The sequence below is a fragment of the Oncorhynchus nerka genome, linkage group LG11 (genome assembly GCF_034236695.1).
Source record: "Oncorhynchus nerka isolate Pitt River linkage group LG11, Oner_Uvic_2.0, whole genome shotgun sequence".
Taxonomy (NCBI): Eukaryota; Metazoa; Chordata; class Actinopteri; order Salmoniformes; family Salmonidae; genus Oncorhynchus; species Oncorhynchus nerka.
The window spans coordinates 6,401,032-6,419,171 of NC_088406.1; the positions used below are offsets into that span (position 1 = coordinate 6,401,032).

Below are 18,140 nucleotides of genomic sequence, written 5' to 3' on the forward strand. Positions count from 1 at the left end.
AATCCAACTCTTGACAACATACACTCATTGGACAATACTGTCAACCAGCGAAAACAGCCCACACTCCAGGCCGACTCTTTGCCTGTGCTAACATCTTTTGGCCATTTGCAGGTACTACCACAATTGTATTTTTAATGTATCCTTAATTTAACTAGGCAACTAGGCAAGTCAGTTAAATGAATGATGGCATACCCCGGCCAAACCATAACCCGGACTACACTGGGACAATTGTTCGCTGGCCTATGGGACTCCCAATCACGGCCGGTTGTGATACAGCCTGGAATCGAACCAGGGTCTGTAGTGACGTTTCAAGCACTGAGATGCAGTGCCACTCAGACCGCTACGCCACTCAGGAGCTTGTGTCAATGTAGGCTTAATTCCCGTACAAATCAGGTACACACACACAGTAATATGTTTCATTATAGCCGAACGTCTCGCACTTCTTTCACAATCACAAAGGTTTCTGATGACAGATGTAAAAGTTTAACATGTGTTCCTGGGCCATGCGTCAGTCAGTGCACATTAGAGCGCCTTTGCGCACTACATGGGCGACAGCGGACCAACGCAGGTGAAGACTCGTTTGTGAAATAATGACTAAACCAGGAAGAAGACGTGAAGGAGCGTTAACTGTTTAGACGCTGGCAAGGAACCTCCGCGATTGTCTGACGGAATTTAGCCTGAGTGGATTTGGCGTCGCGCGTCTGTGAAGGAATGTGGATTTAACTTCAGTCAATCATCACATCCAACTCTCATGTCAAGTGACATATTTTAGGATTTTCCCGGCAATAATGCATGTTATTCTGGACACGAAAAATGGTATATTTCATGATGCAATCGTGAACGGTATGTGATAAATTGTCTTCCGCTTTAATCTGGATGTAGACAGTCTTTTGTAACTACAACAACGCTACACAGACAACATTGACAAAGCAGAAACAGACTGTCACGGCTACTTTGCTATTGGTAAGCCTCGATTCAAACATAATACTCAGACTGTGATGAACATATATGGCTATGATATGGACAGGGTTTGGTTAGTTACTTTCTAAATGCAATCCGTTATCGTTATTAGTTACCTTTCCAAAATGTTAATTAGTTACGTAACTTTTGGGATTGCCCAAACTCAGTAACGTAATCGGTACTTTGTTTAAGAACCGTAGAAGTAAACAACATTTGGCGTGTCACCATAGTGATCTCTGCTCAGGCGGAACAAACTTAAACTTGCACCTTTTAAAAACATGTATTTTTTTACCATTGGTGAATTGAATGTAAATGAAAAGTGTCATAATGTATTTTCTTTCTCGAAAAACATCCTTTCTGGTTTTTCAAAAGTAATCAAAGAAGTAATCATCTAGTTTTTCTAAAGTATCTGTAATCTGATTACATTGAAAATAAAAAGGTATCAGATTACATGTAGCCATTTACCCCCCCATCCCTGTGTTACCCCCCATCCCTGTGTTACCCCCCATCCCTGTGTTACCCCCCATCCCTGTGTTACCCCCATCCCTGTGTTACCCCCCATCCCCGTGTTACCCCCCCCATCCCTGTGTTACCCCCATCCCTGTGTTATCCCCCCATCCCTGTGTTACCCCCATCCCTGTGTTACCCGTTACCCCCCCCACTCGTCCTGGAAGTTACCCCCACTCGTCCCTGTGTTACCCCCCCCATCCCTGTGTTACCCCCCATCCCCTGCGTTACCCCCCATCCGTGTTACCCCCTCCCCATCCCGTGTTACCCCCCATCCCCGTGTTACCCCCATCCCTGTGTTACCCCCCCATCCCGTGTTACCCCCCATCCCCGTGTTACCCCCCCATCCCCGTGTTACCCCCCATCCCGTGGTACCCCCCTATCCCCGTGTTACCCCCCCCATCCCCGTGTTACCCCCCCCATCCCCGTGTTACCCCCCCATCCCAGTGTTACCCCCCATCCCAGTGTTACCCCCCCATCCCCGTGTTACCCCCCCCCCATCCCGTGTTACCCCCCCCCATCCCCGTGTTACCCCGTGTTTGTTCTTCAATAACAGCCTGTGAATGTTTACTGTGAGTGGTTTTGTTCTTCAATAACGGCCTGTGAATGTTTACTGTGAGTGGTTTTGTTCTATAACAGCCTGTGAATGTTTACTGTGAGTGGTTTTGTTCTATAACGGCCTGTGAATGTTTACTGTGGGTGGTTTTGTTCTATAACGGCCTGTGAATGTTTACTGTGGGTGGTGTGTCCTTCTATAACCAGTGGTGAATGTTTACTGTGGGTGGTGTGTCCTTCTATAACCAGTGGTGAAGGTTTAGCATCATCATCATCATCATCATCATCATCATCATGGCACCTCATCCAGTGGTCCAGGCCATCATAGACCTCTCAGCTGGAGCGATAGGTAGGTCTACATCTAGATTACCTCCCAACTTGCACCCTCTTCCCTCTAGTGCACTACTTTTAGCCAGGTTCCATAGGGTAGTGCACTATTTTACACCAGGGTCTATAGGGCTCTTGGTGGAACAGGCTGGCAACAATAAGGATCCCCTCAAACAATGTGTGGCAGGCTGGCAACAATAAGGATCCCCTCAAACAATGTGTGGCAGGCTGGCAACAATAAGGATCCCCTCAAACAATGTGTGGCAGGCTGGCAACAATAAGGATCCCCCCTAACAATGTGTGGCACGCTGGCAACAATAAGGATCCCCCCTAACTGGCAACAATAAGGATCCCCTCTATGTGTGGCACGCTGGCAACAATAAGGATCCCCTCTAACAATGTGTGGCACGCTGGCAACAATAAGGATCCCCTCTAACAATGTGGGGCAGGCTGGCAACAATAAGGATCCCCTCTAACAATGTGTGGCACGCTGGCAACAATGTGTGGCACCTCTGTCTCCTATCCATATCCCTCCTCTGTTTCCTCTCCATGTCTCTTCATCTCCCTCCTCCTTTCCTCCCCTCCTCCAATGCTTCCTCTCTATCTCCCTCATTCTCCCCTCCTCATCTGTCTCCTCCATCTCCCTCCTCTCCTCATCTGTCTCCTCTCCATGTCTCTTCATCTCCCTCCTCCTCTCCTCTTCCTCCTCCTCCTCCAATGTCTCCTCTCCATCTCCCTCCTTCTCTATCTCCTCTCCATCTCCCTCCTCCTCAGTCTCCCCTCCATCTCCCTCCTCCTCAGTCTCCTCTCCATCTCCCTCCTCCTCTGTCTCCTCTCCATGTCTCTTCATCTCCCTCCTCCTCTCCATCTCCCTCCTCCCCCTCCTCCTCTATCTCCTCTCCATCTCCCTCCTCATATGTCTCCCCTCCATCTCCCTCCTCCTCAGTCTCCTCTCCATCTCCCTCCCTCCTCCTCCTCCTCGGTCTCCTCTCCATCTCCCTCCTCATATGTCTCCCCTCCATCTCCCTCCTACTCGGTCTCCTCTCCATCTCACTCCTCCTCTTCATCTCCCTCCCTCCTCCTCGGTCTCCTCTCCATCTCCCTCCTCATCTGTCTCTTCTCCATCTCCCTCCTCCTCTTCATCTCCCTCCCTCCTCCTCGGTTTCCTCTCCATCTCCCTCCTCATCTGTCTCTTCTCCATCTCCCTCCTCTCCATCTCCCTCCTCCTCTTCATCTCCCTCCTCCCCTCCTATGATCTGAAAACTGTACCTAGGTACACCCAGTAGCTGTGTTTCAAACCCTCTCCACCTCCTCGGTCTCCTCTCCATCTTCTCCCTCCTCTCCTTCTCCTCTGTCTCCTCTCCATCTTCTCCCTCCTCTCCTTCTCCTCGGTCTCCTCTCCATCTTCTCTCCTCTCCACCTCCTCGGTCTCCTCCATCTTCTCCTCCTCTCCTTCTCCTCTCCATCTTCTCCCTCCTCCTCTCCTTCTCCTCTGTCTCCTCTCCATCTTCTCCCTCCTCTCCCTCCTCGGTCTCCTCTCCATCTTCTCCCTCCTCTCCTTCTCCTGTCTCCTCCATCTTCTCCTCCTCTCCTTCTCCTCTCCCTCTTCTCCCTCCCATCTCCTCGGTCTCCTCTCCATCTTCTCCCTCCTCTCCTTCTCCTCTGTCTCCTCTCCATCTTCTCCCTCCTCTCCACCTCCTCGGTCTCCTCTCCATCTTCTCCCTCCTCTCCTTCTCCTCTGTCTCCTCTCCATCTTCTCCCTCCTCTCCTCCTCCTCGGTCTCCTCTCCATCTTCTCCCTCCTCTCCTTCTCCTCTGTCTCCTCTCCATCTTCTCCCTCCTCTCCTTCTCCTCTGTCTCCTCTCCATCTTCTCCCTCCTCTCCTTCTCCTCTGCCTCCTCTCCATCTTCTCCCTCCTCTCCACCTCCTCGGTCTCCTCTCCATCTTCTCCCTCCTCTCCTCCTCATCGGTCTCCTCTCCCTCCCCTCCTCCTCATCGGTCTCCTCTCCCTCCTCTCCTCCTCATCGGTCTCCTCTCCATCTTCTCCCTCCCCTCCTCCTCATCGGTCTCCTCTCCATCTTCTCCCTCCTCTCCGCCTCATCGGTCTCCTCTCCTCCTCATCGGTCTCCTCTCCCTCCTCATCGGTCTCCTCTCCTCCTCATCGGTCTCCTCTCCATCTTCTCCCTCCCCTCCTCCTCATCGGTCTCCTCTCCATCTTCTCCCTCCTACCCTCCTCATCGGTCTCCTCTCCATCTTCTCCCTCCTCTCCTCCTCATCGGTCTCCTCTCCATCTTCTCCCTCCTCATCGGTCTCCTCTCCCTCCCCTCCTCCTCATCGGTCTCCTCTCCATCTTCTCCTTCCTCTCCTCCTCATCGGTCTCCTCTCCATCTTCTCCCTCCGCCCATGTTGCCTTTAGGTGGGACAGCCTGTGTGTTCAGTGGCCAGCCGTTCGATACAGCCAAGGTGAAGATGCAGACCTTCCCTTCCATGTACCGAGGCTTCCTCCACTGTTTCATGGCCACCTACAGGTAAACACTTTACCGTAGTATTATTCCTGAATCCTGTGTATTTACAGTAGTATTATTCCTGAATCCTGTGTATTTACAGTAGTATTATTCCTGAATCCTGTGTATTTACAGTAGTATTATTCCTGAATCCTGTGTATTTACAGTAGTATTATTCCTGAATCCTGTGTATTTACAGTAGTATTATTCCGGAATCCTGTGTATTTACAGTAGTATTATTCCCGAATCCTGTGTATTTACAGTAGTATTATTCCCGAATCCTGTGTATTTACAGTAATAGTATTCCCGAATCCTGTGTATTTACAGTAGTATTATTCCCGAATCCTGTGTATTTACAGTAGTATTATTCCCGAATCCTGTGTATTTACAGTAGTATTATTCCCGAATCCTGTGTATTTACAGTAGTATTATTCCCGAATCCTGTGTATTTACAGTAGTATTATTCCTGAATCCTGTGTATTTACAGTAGTATTATTCCTGAATCCTGTGTATTTACAGTGGTATTATTCCTGAATCCTGTGTATTTACAGTGGTATTATTCCTGAATCCTGTGTATTTACAGTGGTATTATTCCTGAATCCTGTGTATTTACAGTAGTATTATTCCTGAATCCTGTGTATTTACAGTAGTATTATTCCTGAATCCTGTGTATTTACAGTAGTATTATTCCTGAATCCTGTGTATTTACAGTAGTATTATTCCTGAATCCTGTGTATTTACAGTAGTATTATTCCTGAATCCTGTGTATTTACAGTAGTATTATTCCTGAATCCTGTGTATTTACAGTAGTATTATTCCTGAATCCTGTGTATTTACAGTAGTATTATTCCTGAATCCTGTGTATTTACAGTAGTATTATTCCCGAATCCTGTGTATTTACAGTAGTAGTATTCCCGAATCCTGTGTATTTACAGTAGTATTATTCCCGAATCCTGTGTATTTACAGTAGTATTATTCCCGAATCCTGTGTATTTACAGTAGTATTATTCCCGAATCCTGTGTATTTACAGTAGTATTATTCCCGAATCCTGTGTATTTACAGTAGTAGTATTCCCGAATCCTGTGTATTTACAGTAGTATTATTCCCGAATCCTGTGTATTTACAGTGGTATTATTCCCTGTGTATTTACAGTGATTATTCCTGTGTGTGTATTTACAGTGGTATTATTCCTGAATCCTGTGTATTTACAGTGGTATTATTCCTGAATCCTGTGTATTTACAGTGGTATTATTCCTGAATCCTGTGTATTTACAGTGGTATTATTCCTGAATCCTGTGTATTTACAGTGGTATTATTCCTGAATCCTGTGTATTTACAGTAGTATTATTCCTGAATCCTGTGTATTTACAGTAGTATTATTCCTGAATCCTGTGTATTTACAGTAGTATTATTCCTGAATCCTGTGTATTTACAGTAGTATTATTCCTGAATCCTGTGTATTTACAGTAGTATTATTCCTGAATCCTGTGTATTTACAGTAGTATTATTCCTGAATCCTGTGTATTTACAGTAGTATTATTCCTGAATCCTGTGTATTTACAGTAGTATTATTCCTGAATCCTGTGTATTTACAGTAGTATTATTCCTGAATCCTGTGTATTTACAGTAGTATTATTCCTGAATCCTGTGTATTTACAGTAGTATTATTCCTGAATCCTGTGTATTTACAGTAGTATTATTCCTGAATCCTGTGTATTTACAGTAGTATTATTCCTGAATCCTGTGTATTTACAGTGGTATTATTCCTGAATCCTGTGTATTTACAGTAGTATTATTCCTGAATCCTGTGTATTTACAGTAGTATTATTCCTGAATCCTGTGTATTTACAGTAGTATTATTCCTGAATCCTGTGTATTTACAGTAGTATTATTCCTGAATCCTGTGTATTTACAGTGGTATTATTCCTGAATCCTGTGTATTTACAGTGGTATTATTCCTGAATCCTGTGTATTTACAGTGGTATTATTCCTGAATCCTGTGTATTTACAGTAGTAGTATTCCTGAATCCTGTGTATTTACAGTAGTATTATTCCTGAATCCTGTGTATTTACAGTGGTATTATTCCTGAATCCTGTGTATTTACAGTGGTATTATTCCTGAATCCTGTGTATTTACAGTGGTATTATTCCTGAATCCTGTGTATGTACAGTGGTATTATTCCTGAATCCTGTGTATTTACAGTGGTATTATTCCTGAATCCTGTGTATTTACAGTAGTATTATTCCTGAATCCTGTGTATTTACAGTAGTATTATTCCTGAATCCTGTGTATTTACAGTAGTATTATTCCTGAATCCTGTGTATTTACAGTAGTATTATTCCTGAATCCTGTGTATTTACAGTAGTATTATTCCTGAATCCTGTGTATTTACAGTAGTATTATTCCTGAATCCTGTGTATTTACAGTAGTATTATTCCTGAATCCTGTGTATTTACAGTAGTATTATTCCTGAATCCTGTGTATTTACAGTAGTATTATTCCTGAATCCTGTGTATTTACAGTAGTATTATTCCTGAATCCTGTGTATTTACAGTAGTATTATTCCTGAATCCTGTGTATTTACAGTAGTATTATTCCTGAATCCTGTGTATTTACAGTAGTATTATTCCTGAATCCTGTGTATTTACAGTGGTATTATTCCTGAATCCTGTGTATTTACAGTGGTATTATTCCTGAATCCTGTGTATTTACAGTAGTATTATTCCTGAATCCTGTGTATTTACAGTAGTAGTATTCCTGAATCCTGTGTATTTACAGTAGTAGTATTCCTGAATCCTGTGTATTTACAGTAGTATTATTCCTGAATCCTGTGTATTTACAGTAGTATTATTCCTGAATCCTGTGTATTTACAGTAGTATTATTCCCGAATCCTGTGTATTTACAGTAGTATTATTCCCGAATCCTGTGTATTTACAGTAGTATTATTCCCAAATCCTGTGTATTTACAGTAGTATTATTCCTGAATCCTGTGTATTTACAGTAGTATTATTCCTGAATCCTGTGTATTTACAGTAGTATTATTCCTTAATCCTGTGTATTTAGAGTAGTATTATTCCTGAATCCTGTGTATTTAGGGTAGTATTATTCCTGAATCCTGTGTATTTACAGTAGTATTATTCCTGAATCCTGTGTATTTACAGTAGTATTATTCCTGAATCCTGTGTATTTACAGTAGTATTATTCCTGAATCCTGTGTATTTACAGTAGTATTATTCCTGAATCCTGTGTATTTACAGTAGTATTATTCCTGAATCCTGTGTATTTACAGTAGTATTATTCCTGAATCCTGTATATTTAGGGTAGTATTATTCCTGAATCCTGTATATTTACAGTAGTATTATTCCTGAATCCTGTATATTTAGGGTAGTATTATTCCTGAATCCTGTATATTTACCTTTCAAGTAAATACAGTACCAGTCAAAAGTTTGGACACACCTGCTCATTCCAGGGTTTATTCTTTATTTGTACTACTTTCTACATTGTAGAATAATAGTGAAGACATCAAAACTATGAAATAACACATATGGAGTCATGTAGTAACCAAAAAAAGTGTCAAACAAATCTAAATGTATTTCTTCAAAGTAGACACCCTTTGCCTTGATGATAGCTTGTGTGTCCAAACTTTTGACTGGTACTGTATATACTGTACATACACTACATGACCAAAATTATGTGGTCACCTGCTCGTCCAACATCTCATTCCAGAATCACGGGCATTAATATGGAGTTGATCCCCCATTAGCTGCTATAACAGCCTTTACTCTTCTGGGAAGGCTTTCTACTAGATGTTGGAACATTTCTGTGGGGACTTGCTTCCATTCAGCCACAAGAGCATTAGTGAGGTCGGGAACACTGATGTTGTGGGTGATTAGGCACGGTGCATTGTCATGCTGAAAGATGAAGGGCCTTCCCCAAACTGTTGGAAGCACAGAATCGTCTAGAATGTTATTGTATGCTGTAGCATTAAGATTTCCACATAACGCGGATCCACTGCTCCAGAGTCCACTGCTCCAGAGTCCACTGCTCCAGAGTCCACTGCTCTAGAGTCCACTGCTCTAGAGTCCACTGCTCTAGAGTCCACTGCTCCAGAGTCCACTGCTCCAGAGTCCACTGCTCTAGAGTCCACTGCTCTAGAGTCCACTGCTCTCTAGAGTCCACTGCTCTAGAGTCCACTGCTCCAGAGTCCACTGCTCCAGAGTCCACTGCTCTAGAGTCCACTGCTCTAGAGTCCACTGCTCTAGAGTCCACTGCTCTAGAGTCCACTGCTCCAGAGTCCACTGCTCTAGAGTCCACTGCTCTAGAGTCCACTGCTCTAGAGTCCACTGCTCTCCACTGCTCTAGAGTCCACTGCTCTAGAGTCCACTGCTCTCTAGAGTCCACTGCTCTAGAGTCCACTGCTCCAGAGTCCACTGCTCCAGAGTCCACTGCTCTAGAGTCCACTGCTCTAGAGTCCACTGCTCTAGAGTCCACTGCTCTAGAGTCCACTGCTCCAGAGTCCACTGCTCCAGAGTCCACTGCTCTAGAGTCCACTGCTCCAGAGTCCACTGCTCTAGAGTCCACTGCTCTAGAGTCCACTGCTCTAGAGTCCACTGCTCCAGAGTCCACTGCTCCAGAGTCCACTGCTCTAGAGTCCACTGCTCCAGAGTCCACTGCTCCAGAGTCCACTGCTCCAGAGTCCACTGCTCTAGAGTCCACTGCTCTAGAGTCCACTGCTCCAGAGTCCACTGCTCTAGAGTCCACTGCTCTCTAGAGTCCACTGCTCCAGAGTCCAATGGCGGCGAGCTTTACACCACTCCAGCCGACGCTTGTCATTGGACATGGTGATCTTTGGCTTGTGAGCGGCTGCTCGGCCACGGAAACCCATTTCATGAAGCTCCCGACAAACAGTTATTGTACTGATGTTGTTTGTTTGGAACTCGTTAGTGAGTGTTGCAACCAAGGACAGAGGATTTGTACGGGCTTCAGCACTCGCCACTCCCGTTCTGTGAGCTTGTGTGGCCTACCACTTCGTGGCTGAGCCGTTGTTGCTCCGAGACGTTTTCACTTCATAATAACAGCACTTACAGCTCACCGGGGGCATCTCTAGCAGGGCGGAAATTTTACGAACTGACTTGTTGGAAAGGCGGTATCCTATAACGGTGCCACGTTGAAAGTCACTGATCTCTTCAGTATGGGCCATTCTACTGCCAATGTTTGTCTATGGAGATTGCATGATTTTATACACCTATCAGCAACAGGTGTGACTGAAATAGCCAAATCATCTAATTTGAAGAGGTGTCCACATACTGCTGTATATATAGTTTATCTTGATGAAGACTAACACAACATAACGATCTGTTTGAAGTAATAAAAATGTATTTTTCCAAGTTTTCCAACTTCCATTATCCTCCAAGAGTTTCTGAATCGGAAAACCTGTGTTTCCTGTCAATGTTACCTGACGGGTCTGTAGACAGATGGGTCTGAGAGGGCTGTACCAGGGAGCCACCCCAGCCCTCATAGCCAACATCGCAGAGAACGCTGTCCTTTTCATGAGCTATGGTTTCTGTCAGGACGTGTTGCGGCGAATCACTGGGATGGACCGAGCCGTAGAACTCAGGTTAGACTGCCATGTAGGACCACAAAGACAAGCTTTTGCATTGTTAGGCTCTTTCTACAGGGTCTTTCTACAGGGTCTTTCTACAGGGTCTTTCTTCAGGGTCTTTCTTCAGGGTCTTCAGGGTCTTTCTACAGGGTCTTTCTACAGGGTCTTTCTTCAGGGTCTTTCTTCAGAGTCTTTCTACAGGGTCTTTCTTCAGGGTCTACAGGGTCTTTCTTCAGGGTCTTTCAACAGGGTCTTTCTTCAGGGTCTTTCTTCAGGGTCTACAGGGTCTTTCTTCAGGGTCTTTCTACAGGGTCTTCAGGGTCTTTCTTCAGGGTCTTTTTACAGGGTCTTTCTTCAGGGTCTTTCTTCAGGGTCTTTCTACAGGGTCTTTCTACAGGGTCTTTCTACAGGGTCTTCAGGGTCTTTCTTCAGGGTCTTCAGGGTCTTTCTTCAGGGTCTTTCTACAGGGTCTTATGAAGTGTGTATTGTGTATAATACTATAATTCTGTCCAAGCAGATAATTGTATATGCATGTAATTCAACAATGATCTTTCCAAGTCTTTCATATGACATTTAAACATCAGTTGTGTCACATGACCTTTAAATATCAGTTGTGTCACATGACCTTTAAATATCAGTTGTGTCATATGACCTTTAAACATCAGTTGTGTAACAGTAACCAGAGGTTAGGATGTTGTGTTCTTTGCCAATTTACTGCAAAAAGATGTTCCCTCTGCTATGGTTCTCCTCCTTCATTCCTCACCACCGGTCCCTGGTCCTCTCCTTAGTGACCTCCAGAAGGCGTGTTCAGGCTCCCTAGCCTCCATCTTCTCCTCCCTGGCTCTCTGTCCCACAGAGCTGGTCAAGTGTCGTCTGCAGGCCATGCATGAGATGGAGGCCTCCGGTAAGATACCCGCAAGGCAGAAGAGGTAAGAGAAGATGCTATAATACCGTGCTTCTACCTCTGCATGGGAGGAGGGGGGCTCTTAATAATAATTTTGATGCATGAGATGGAGGCCTCCGGTAAGATACCTGCAAGGCAGTGGGATTCATACCTCCAATATCTGTGTTGTGTCTCTCTGGGTCCAGTTCGGTGTGGTCCGTGGTTCGGACTGTGTTGAGGAAGGACGGTCCTCTTGGGTTCTACCAGGGTTTGACTACAACCATCGTCAGGGAGGTGCCCGGGTATTTCTGCTTCTTCGGAGCCTACGAGCTCTGTCGCACGACATTTGCTCAGCATCTGAACACCGAAAAGGATGGCATAGGTATGATGGTGAAATCATGAACACCTGTTGTATCTATGTATTCATTCAAGTTTTGCAATGCAACTATTTGAGTAATTACTGTGTTCCAAATGGCTCCTCCCCTTCCCTCCCCTCTCCTCTTCTCATCTCCCTCTCTACTCATCATCTCTCCTCTCATCATCTCTCCTCCCCTCTCCTCTCATCATCTCTCCTCCCCGCTCCCCTCTCCTCTCATCAACTCTCCTCCCCTCTCCTCTCCCCCTCTCCTCTCCTCCTCTCTCCCCTCTCCCCTCATCATCTCTCCTCCCCTCTCCTCTCATCATCTCTCCTCCCCTCTCCTCTCATCATCTCTCCTCCCCTCTCCTCTCATCATCTCTCCTCCCCTCTCCCCTCATCATCTCTCCTCCCCTCTCCCTCATCATCTCTCCTCCCCTCTCCCCTCTCCTCTCATCATCTCTCTCCCCTCTCCCTCATCATCTCTCCTCCCCTCTCCTCTCATCATCTCTCCTCCCCTCTCCTCTCATCATCTCTCCTCCCCTCTCCTCTCATGATCTCTCCTCCCCTCTCCCCTCTCCTCTCATCATCTCTCCTCCCCTCTCCCCTCATCATCTCTCCTCCCCTCTCCCCTCTCCTCATCTCTCCTCCCCTCTCCCTCATCATCTCCCCTCCCATCTCCTCTCCTCATCTCTCCTCCCATCATCTCTTCTCTCCTCTCCCCTCTCTTCTCCCCTCTCATAATCTCTCATCATCTCTCCTCCCATCATCTCTTCTCCCTTCTCATCATCTCTCCTCCCCTCTCCTCCTCTCTCCTCTCTTCTCATCATTTCTCCTCCCCTCTCATCCTCTCCTCTCCTCTCCTCTCCTCTCCCTCCCTCCCTCCTCTCCTCTCCTCTCCTCTCCTCTCCTCCTCCTCCCTCCCTCCTCTCCCCTCCCCCCTCCCTCCTCCCTCCTCTCCTCTCTCTCCTCTCCTCCCTCTCCCTCTCCTCTCCCTCCCTCTCCCCTCCTCCCTCCCTCCCTCCTCCCTCCCTCCTCTCCTCTCCTCTCCTCTTCTCCTCTCCTCTCTCCTCCCTCTCCCTCCCTCCCTCCTCTCCCTCCCGCTCCCCTCTCATCTCTCTCTCCTCTCCTCTCCCTCCCTCTCCCTCTCCTCCTCATCATCTCTCCTCCCTCTCCTCTCATCATCTCTCCCCCTCTCCTCTCCATCCCCTCTCCCCTCATCATCTCTCCTCCCTCCTCTCCTCTCATCATCTCTCCTCCCCTCTCCCTCATCATCTCTCCTCCCTCTCTCCCTCTCCTCTCATCATCTCTCTCTCCCTCTCCTCTCATCATCTCTCCTCCCCTCTCCCCTCATCATCTCTCCTCCATCATCTCCCCTCTCCTCATCATCATCTCTCCTCCCCTCTCCCCTCATCATCTCTCCTCTCCTCTCATCATCTCTCCTCCCCTCTCCTCTCATCATCTCTCCTCCCCTCTCCCTCATCTCTCCTCCTCCCTCTCCCTCTCCTCTCATCATCTCTCCTCCCCTCTCCCTCATCATCTCTCCTCCCCTCTCCCTCATCATCTCTCCTCCCCTCTCCCTCATCATCTCTCCCTCTCCCCTCTCATCATCTCTCCTCTCTCTCTCTCATCATCTCTCCTCTCCTCTCTCCTCTCATCATCTCTCCTCCTCTCATCATCTCTCCTCTCCCCTCTCCTCTCATCATCTCCTCCCCTCTCCTCTCATCATCTCTCCTCCCCTCCTCTCCTCTCATCATCTCTCCTCCCCTCTCCTCATCATCTCTCCTCCCCTCTCCTCTCATCATCTCTCTCCCCTCTCCCTCATCATCTCTCCTCTCTCCTCTCATCATCTCCCTCTCTCTCATCATCTCTCTCTCTCATCATCTCCTCCTCCTCTCCTCTCCCCTCTCCTCATCATCTCTCTCCCCTCCCCTCTCCTCTCATCATCTCTCCTCCCCTCTCTCCTCTCATCATCTCTCTCCCCTCTCCTCTCATCATCTCTCCTCCCCTCCCCCTCATCATCTCTCCTCTCCCCTCCTCTCATCATCTCTCCTCCCCTCTCCCCTCATCATCTCTCCTCCCCTCTCCCCTCTCCTCTCATCTCTCTCCTCCCTCTCCCCTCATCATCTCTCCTCTCCTCTCCCTCTCATCATCTCTCCTCTCTCCTCCCATCATCTCTCCTCTCTCCTCTCATCATCTCTCCTCTCTCCTCCATCATCCTCTCCTCTCCTCTCCTCTCCCATCTCTCTCCCCTCTCCTCTCCTCTCATCTCTCCTCCCCATCTCTTCTCATCATCTCTCCTCCTCTCCTCCTCTCCTCTCATCATCTCTCCTCCCTCCTCTCCCCTCTCCTCTCCTCTCCTCTCCCTCCTCTCCTCTCCTCTCCTCTCCTCTCCTCTCCTCTCCTCTCCCTCCCCTCCCTCCCCTCCCTCTTCTGCCCTCCCCCCTCCTCTCCTCTCTAGGCGTTGTCCCTCTAATGTTCAGTGGTGGGTTTGGGGGAGCGTGCCTGTGGCTGGTGGTCTATCCCATAGACTGTGTGAAGTCCAGGATCCAGGTCCACTCCCTAGCAGGCAGACAGCAAGGCTTCATCAATACCTTGATGGGGATCATACGCACTGAAGGTGAGGAAAGAAAGTGATACAATAGATACTGCATAATAGCTGAATTATAGTAGTACTATATATGTGAATGGAAATGGGTATACTATACACAGTGAGCTGGAGTATCTCTTCCAGTTCACTGCAGTGGTGGAAAAAGCACCCAATTATCATACTTGAGTAAAAGTAAAGATACCTTAATAGAAAATGACTCGAGTAAAAGTGAAAGTCACCCAGTGAAATGTGAGTAAAAGTGAATGTCACCCAGTGAAATGTGAGTAAAAGTGAATGTCACCCAGTGAAATGTGAGTAAAAGTGAATGTCACCCAGTGAAATGTGAGTAAAAGTGAATGTCACCCAGTGAAATGTGAGTAAAAGTGAATGTCACCCAGTGAAATGTGAGTAAAAGTCTAAAAGTATTTGGTTTAAAATCTACTTAAGGATCAATCATTTAAAATTCCTTATAATTAAGTAAACCAGACAGACAAACATTTACATTTTTAAAAAGATGGATAGCCAGAGGCACACTCCAACACTCCAACATCTTTACAAACGAAGCCTCTGTTTAGTGAGTCCTCCAGATCAGAGACACACTCCAACACTCAGACATCTTTACAAACGAAGCCTCTGTTTAGTGAGTCCTCCAGATCAGAGACAGTAGGGATGACCAGGGATGTTCTCTGTTTAGTGAGTCCTCCAGATCAGAGGCAGTAGGGATGTTCTCTGTTTAGTGAGTCCTCCAGATGAGGCTGTAGGGATGACCAGGATGTTCTCTGTTTAGTGAGTCCTCCAGATCAGAGGCAGTAGGGATGTTCTCTGTTTAGTGAGTCCTCCAGATCAGAGGCAGTAGGGATGACCAGGATGTCTCTGTTTAGTGAGTCCTCCAGATCAGAGGCAGTAGTGATGACCAGGGATGTTCTCTGTTTAGTGAAGATCAGAGGCAGTGGGATGACCAGGGATGTTCTCTGTTTAGTGAGTCCTCCAGATCAGAGGCAGTGGGATGACCAGGGATGTTCTCTGTTTAAGTCCTCCAGAAGAGGCAGTAGGGATGACCAGGATGTTCTCTGTTTAGTGAGTCCTCCAGATCAGAGGCTTGACCAGGATGTTCAGTGAGTCCTCCAGATCAGAGGCAGTAGGGAAAGGGATGTTCTCTTATAAGTTCCAGATCAGAGGCAAGAGATGACCAGGGATGTTCTCTGTTTAGAGTCCTCCAGATCAGAGGCAGTAGGGATGACCAGGATGTTCTCTGTTTAGTGAGACCTCCAGATCAGAGGCAGTAGGGATGACCAGGGATGTTCTCTGTTTAGTGAGTCCTCCAGATCAGAGGCAGTAGGGATGACCAGGGATGTTCTCTGTTTAGTGAGTCCTCCAGATCAGAGGCAGTCAGGGATGACAGGGATGTTCTCTGTTTAGTGAGTCCTCCAGATCAGAGGCAGAGGATGACCTCTGTTTAGTGAGTCCTCCAGATCAGAGGCAGTAGGGACCAGGATGTTCTCTGTTTAGTGAGTCCTCCAGATCAGAGGCAGTAGGGATGACCAGGGATGTTATTTATTCTTTATTTAACCAGGTGGGCAAGTTGAGAATAAGTTCTCATTTACAACTGCAGCCTGGCCAAGATAAAGCAGTGCGACACATACAACAACACAGAGTTACACATGGAGTAAAACAAACATACACTGGCTTCCAGTTGAAGCTCGCATCCGCTACAAGACCATGGTGCTTGCCTACGGAGCTGTGAGGGGAACGGCACCTCAGTACCTCCAGGCTCTGATCAGGCCCTACACCCAAACAAGGGCACTGCGTTCATCCACCTCTGGCCTGCTCGCCTCCCTACCACTGAGGAAGTACAGTTCCCGCTCAGCCCAGTCAAAACTGTTCGCTGCTCTGGCCCCCCAATGGTGGAACAAACTCCCTCACGACGCCAGGACAGCGGAGTCAATCACCACCTTCCGGAGACACCCGAAACCCCACCTCTTTCAGGAATACCTAGGATAGGATAAAGTAATCCTTCTCCCCCTTAAAAGATTTAGATGCACTATTGTAAAGTGGCTGTTCCACTGGATGTCTTAAGGTGAACGCACCAATTTGTAAGTCGCTCTGGATAAGAGCGTCTGCTAAATGACTTAAATGTAAATGTTAAATGTAAATAACACAGTAGAAAAATAAGTCTATATACAATGTGAGCAAATGAAAATAAAATGATAAACAGAACCTGTCTTCCTCTATATTTCTGTTCTTCCTATAGGAGTGGCTCCTCTCTACTCAGGCCTCACCCCCACCATGATCAGAACCTTCCCTGCCAACGGAGCTCTCTTCTTGGCCTATGAGCTCAGCCGTAAGGCGATGATGCAGAAGTTTGGAGACGTCTGATTGGCTGATCCCTCTGTTTCCTCCACCAATGCCTGCACTTTGGTTGGCATTCCAAAATGGAACCTTATGATTAAACATGATCTTTAATGTCTGAATGTCATTTTTTTTGTGTATAAAATATACCTTTTGTTGTTGTTGTAGCTATTGAATATGCAAGGATAATACCGACAGTTGTTGAGCAGGTCACAGTTATTTGAGAATGTAGAGTCCTTGGTGTTCTGTAAAAACTTTAAATAAAGTCACACAGTCTATGTTGAATGGCTAATCCTAACCTACCATATACAGTGTGATATTTCTCTCTTTTTATACAGGTTACTCACACTTAGTCAGCACTTCTACAAAACAGGTTTTCAGGTGTTTGTCAGCTTATGCTTTTTACAGTTATTCTATGGGACACCTATCTACTGTGAAGGTACTGTGAATCTACTGTGAAGGTACTGTGAATCTACTGTGAAAGTACTGTGAATCGATTGTGAAGGTACTGTGTATAATTAGAACAAACTGTGCATTCAAAGAGGAGTTTTACCATTCAAACTGGTGCTGAACCACGGCAAGTTGAGAGGCACATCGTCATGGTATTAAGTGTATACTCTGGTAAACACAATGACTTCTGGAACTGGTGCTGAACCACGGCAAGTTGAGAGGCACATCGTCATGGTATTAAGTGTATACTCTGGTAAACACAATGACTTCTGGAACTGGTGCTGAACCACGGCAAGTTGAGAGGCACATCGTCATGGTATTAAGTGTATACTCTGGTAAACACAATGACTTCTGGAACTGGTGCTGAACCACGGCAAGTTGAGGCACATCGTCATGGTATAAGTGTATACTCTGGTAAACACAATGACTTCTGGAACTGGTGCTGAACCACGGCAAGTTGAGAGGCACATCGTCATGGAGAGGTACTATTAATAAGTGTATACTCTGGTAAACACAATGACTTCTGGAACTGGTGCTGAACCACGGCAAGTTGAGAGGCACATCGTCATGGTATTAAGTGTATACTCTGGTAAACACAATGACTTCTGGAACTGGTGCTGAACCACGGCAAGTTGAGAGGCACATCGTCATGGTATTAAGTGTATACTCTGGTAAACACAATGACTTCTGGAACTGTGGCAAGTTGAGAGGCACATCGTCATGGTATTAAGTGTATACTCTGGTAAACACAATGACTTCTGGAACTGGTGCTGAACCACGGGAGGCACATCGTCATGGTATTAGTGTATACTCTGGTAAACACAATGACTTCTGGAACTGGTGCTGAACCACGGCAAGTTGAGAGGCACATCGTCATGGTATTAAGTGTATACTCTGGTAAACACAATGACTTCTGGAACTGGTGCTGAACCACGGCAAGTTGAGAGGCACATCGTCATGGTATTAAGTGTATACTCTGGTAAACACAATGACTTCTGGAACTGGTGCTGAACCACGGCAAGTTGAGAGGCACATCGTCATGGTATAAGTGTATAC

General features: G+C 46.5%; 1 protein-coding gene across 2 annotated transcripts; it reads left to right on the forward strand.

Annotated features, from left to right (window-relative positions):
* Window positions 1–666: 666 nt before the first annotated feature.
* Window positions 667–16,932, forward strand: slc25a15a (solute carrier family 25 member 15a). Of its 2 annotated transcripts, none has more exons than XM_065024172.1 (8): window positions 667–963; window positions 2,272–2,371; window positions 4,765–4,876; window positions 10,326–10,472; window positions 11,246–11,386; window positions 11,547–11,722; window positions 14,157–14,315; window positions 16,537–16,932. In XM_065024172.1, the coding sequence occupies exons 2-8, from the start codon at window positions 2,317–2,319 to the stop codon at window positions 16,659–16,661; spliced, it is 915 nt and encodes a 304-aa protein (XP_064880244.1). In that variant the 5' UTR covers window positions 667–963; window positions 2,272–2,316; the 3' UTR covers window positions 16,662–16,932. The 2 variants fall into 2 exon arrangements, with proteins under 2 accessions (XP_064880244.1, XP_064880245.1); XM_065024173.1 differs by having other exon boundaries at window positions 777–843.
* Window positions 16,933–18,140: the final 1,208 nt, after the last annotated feature.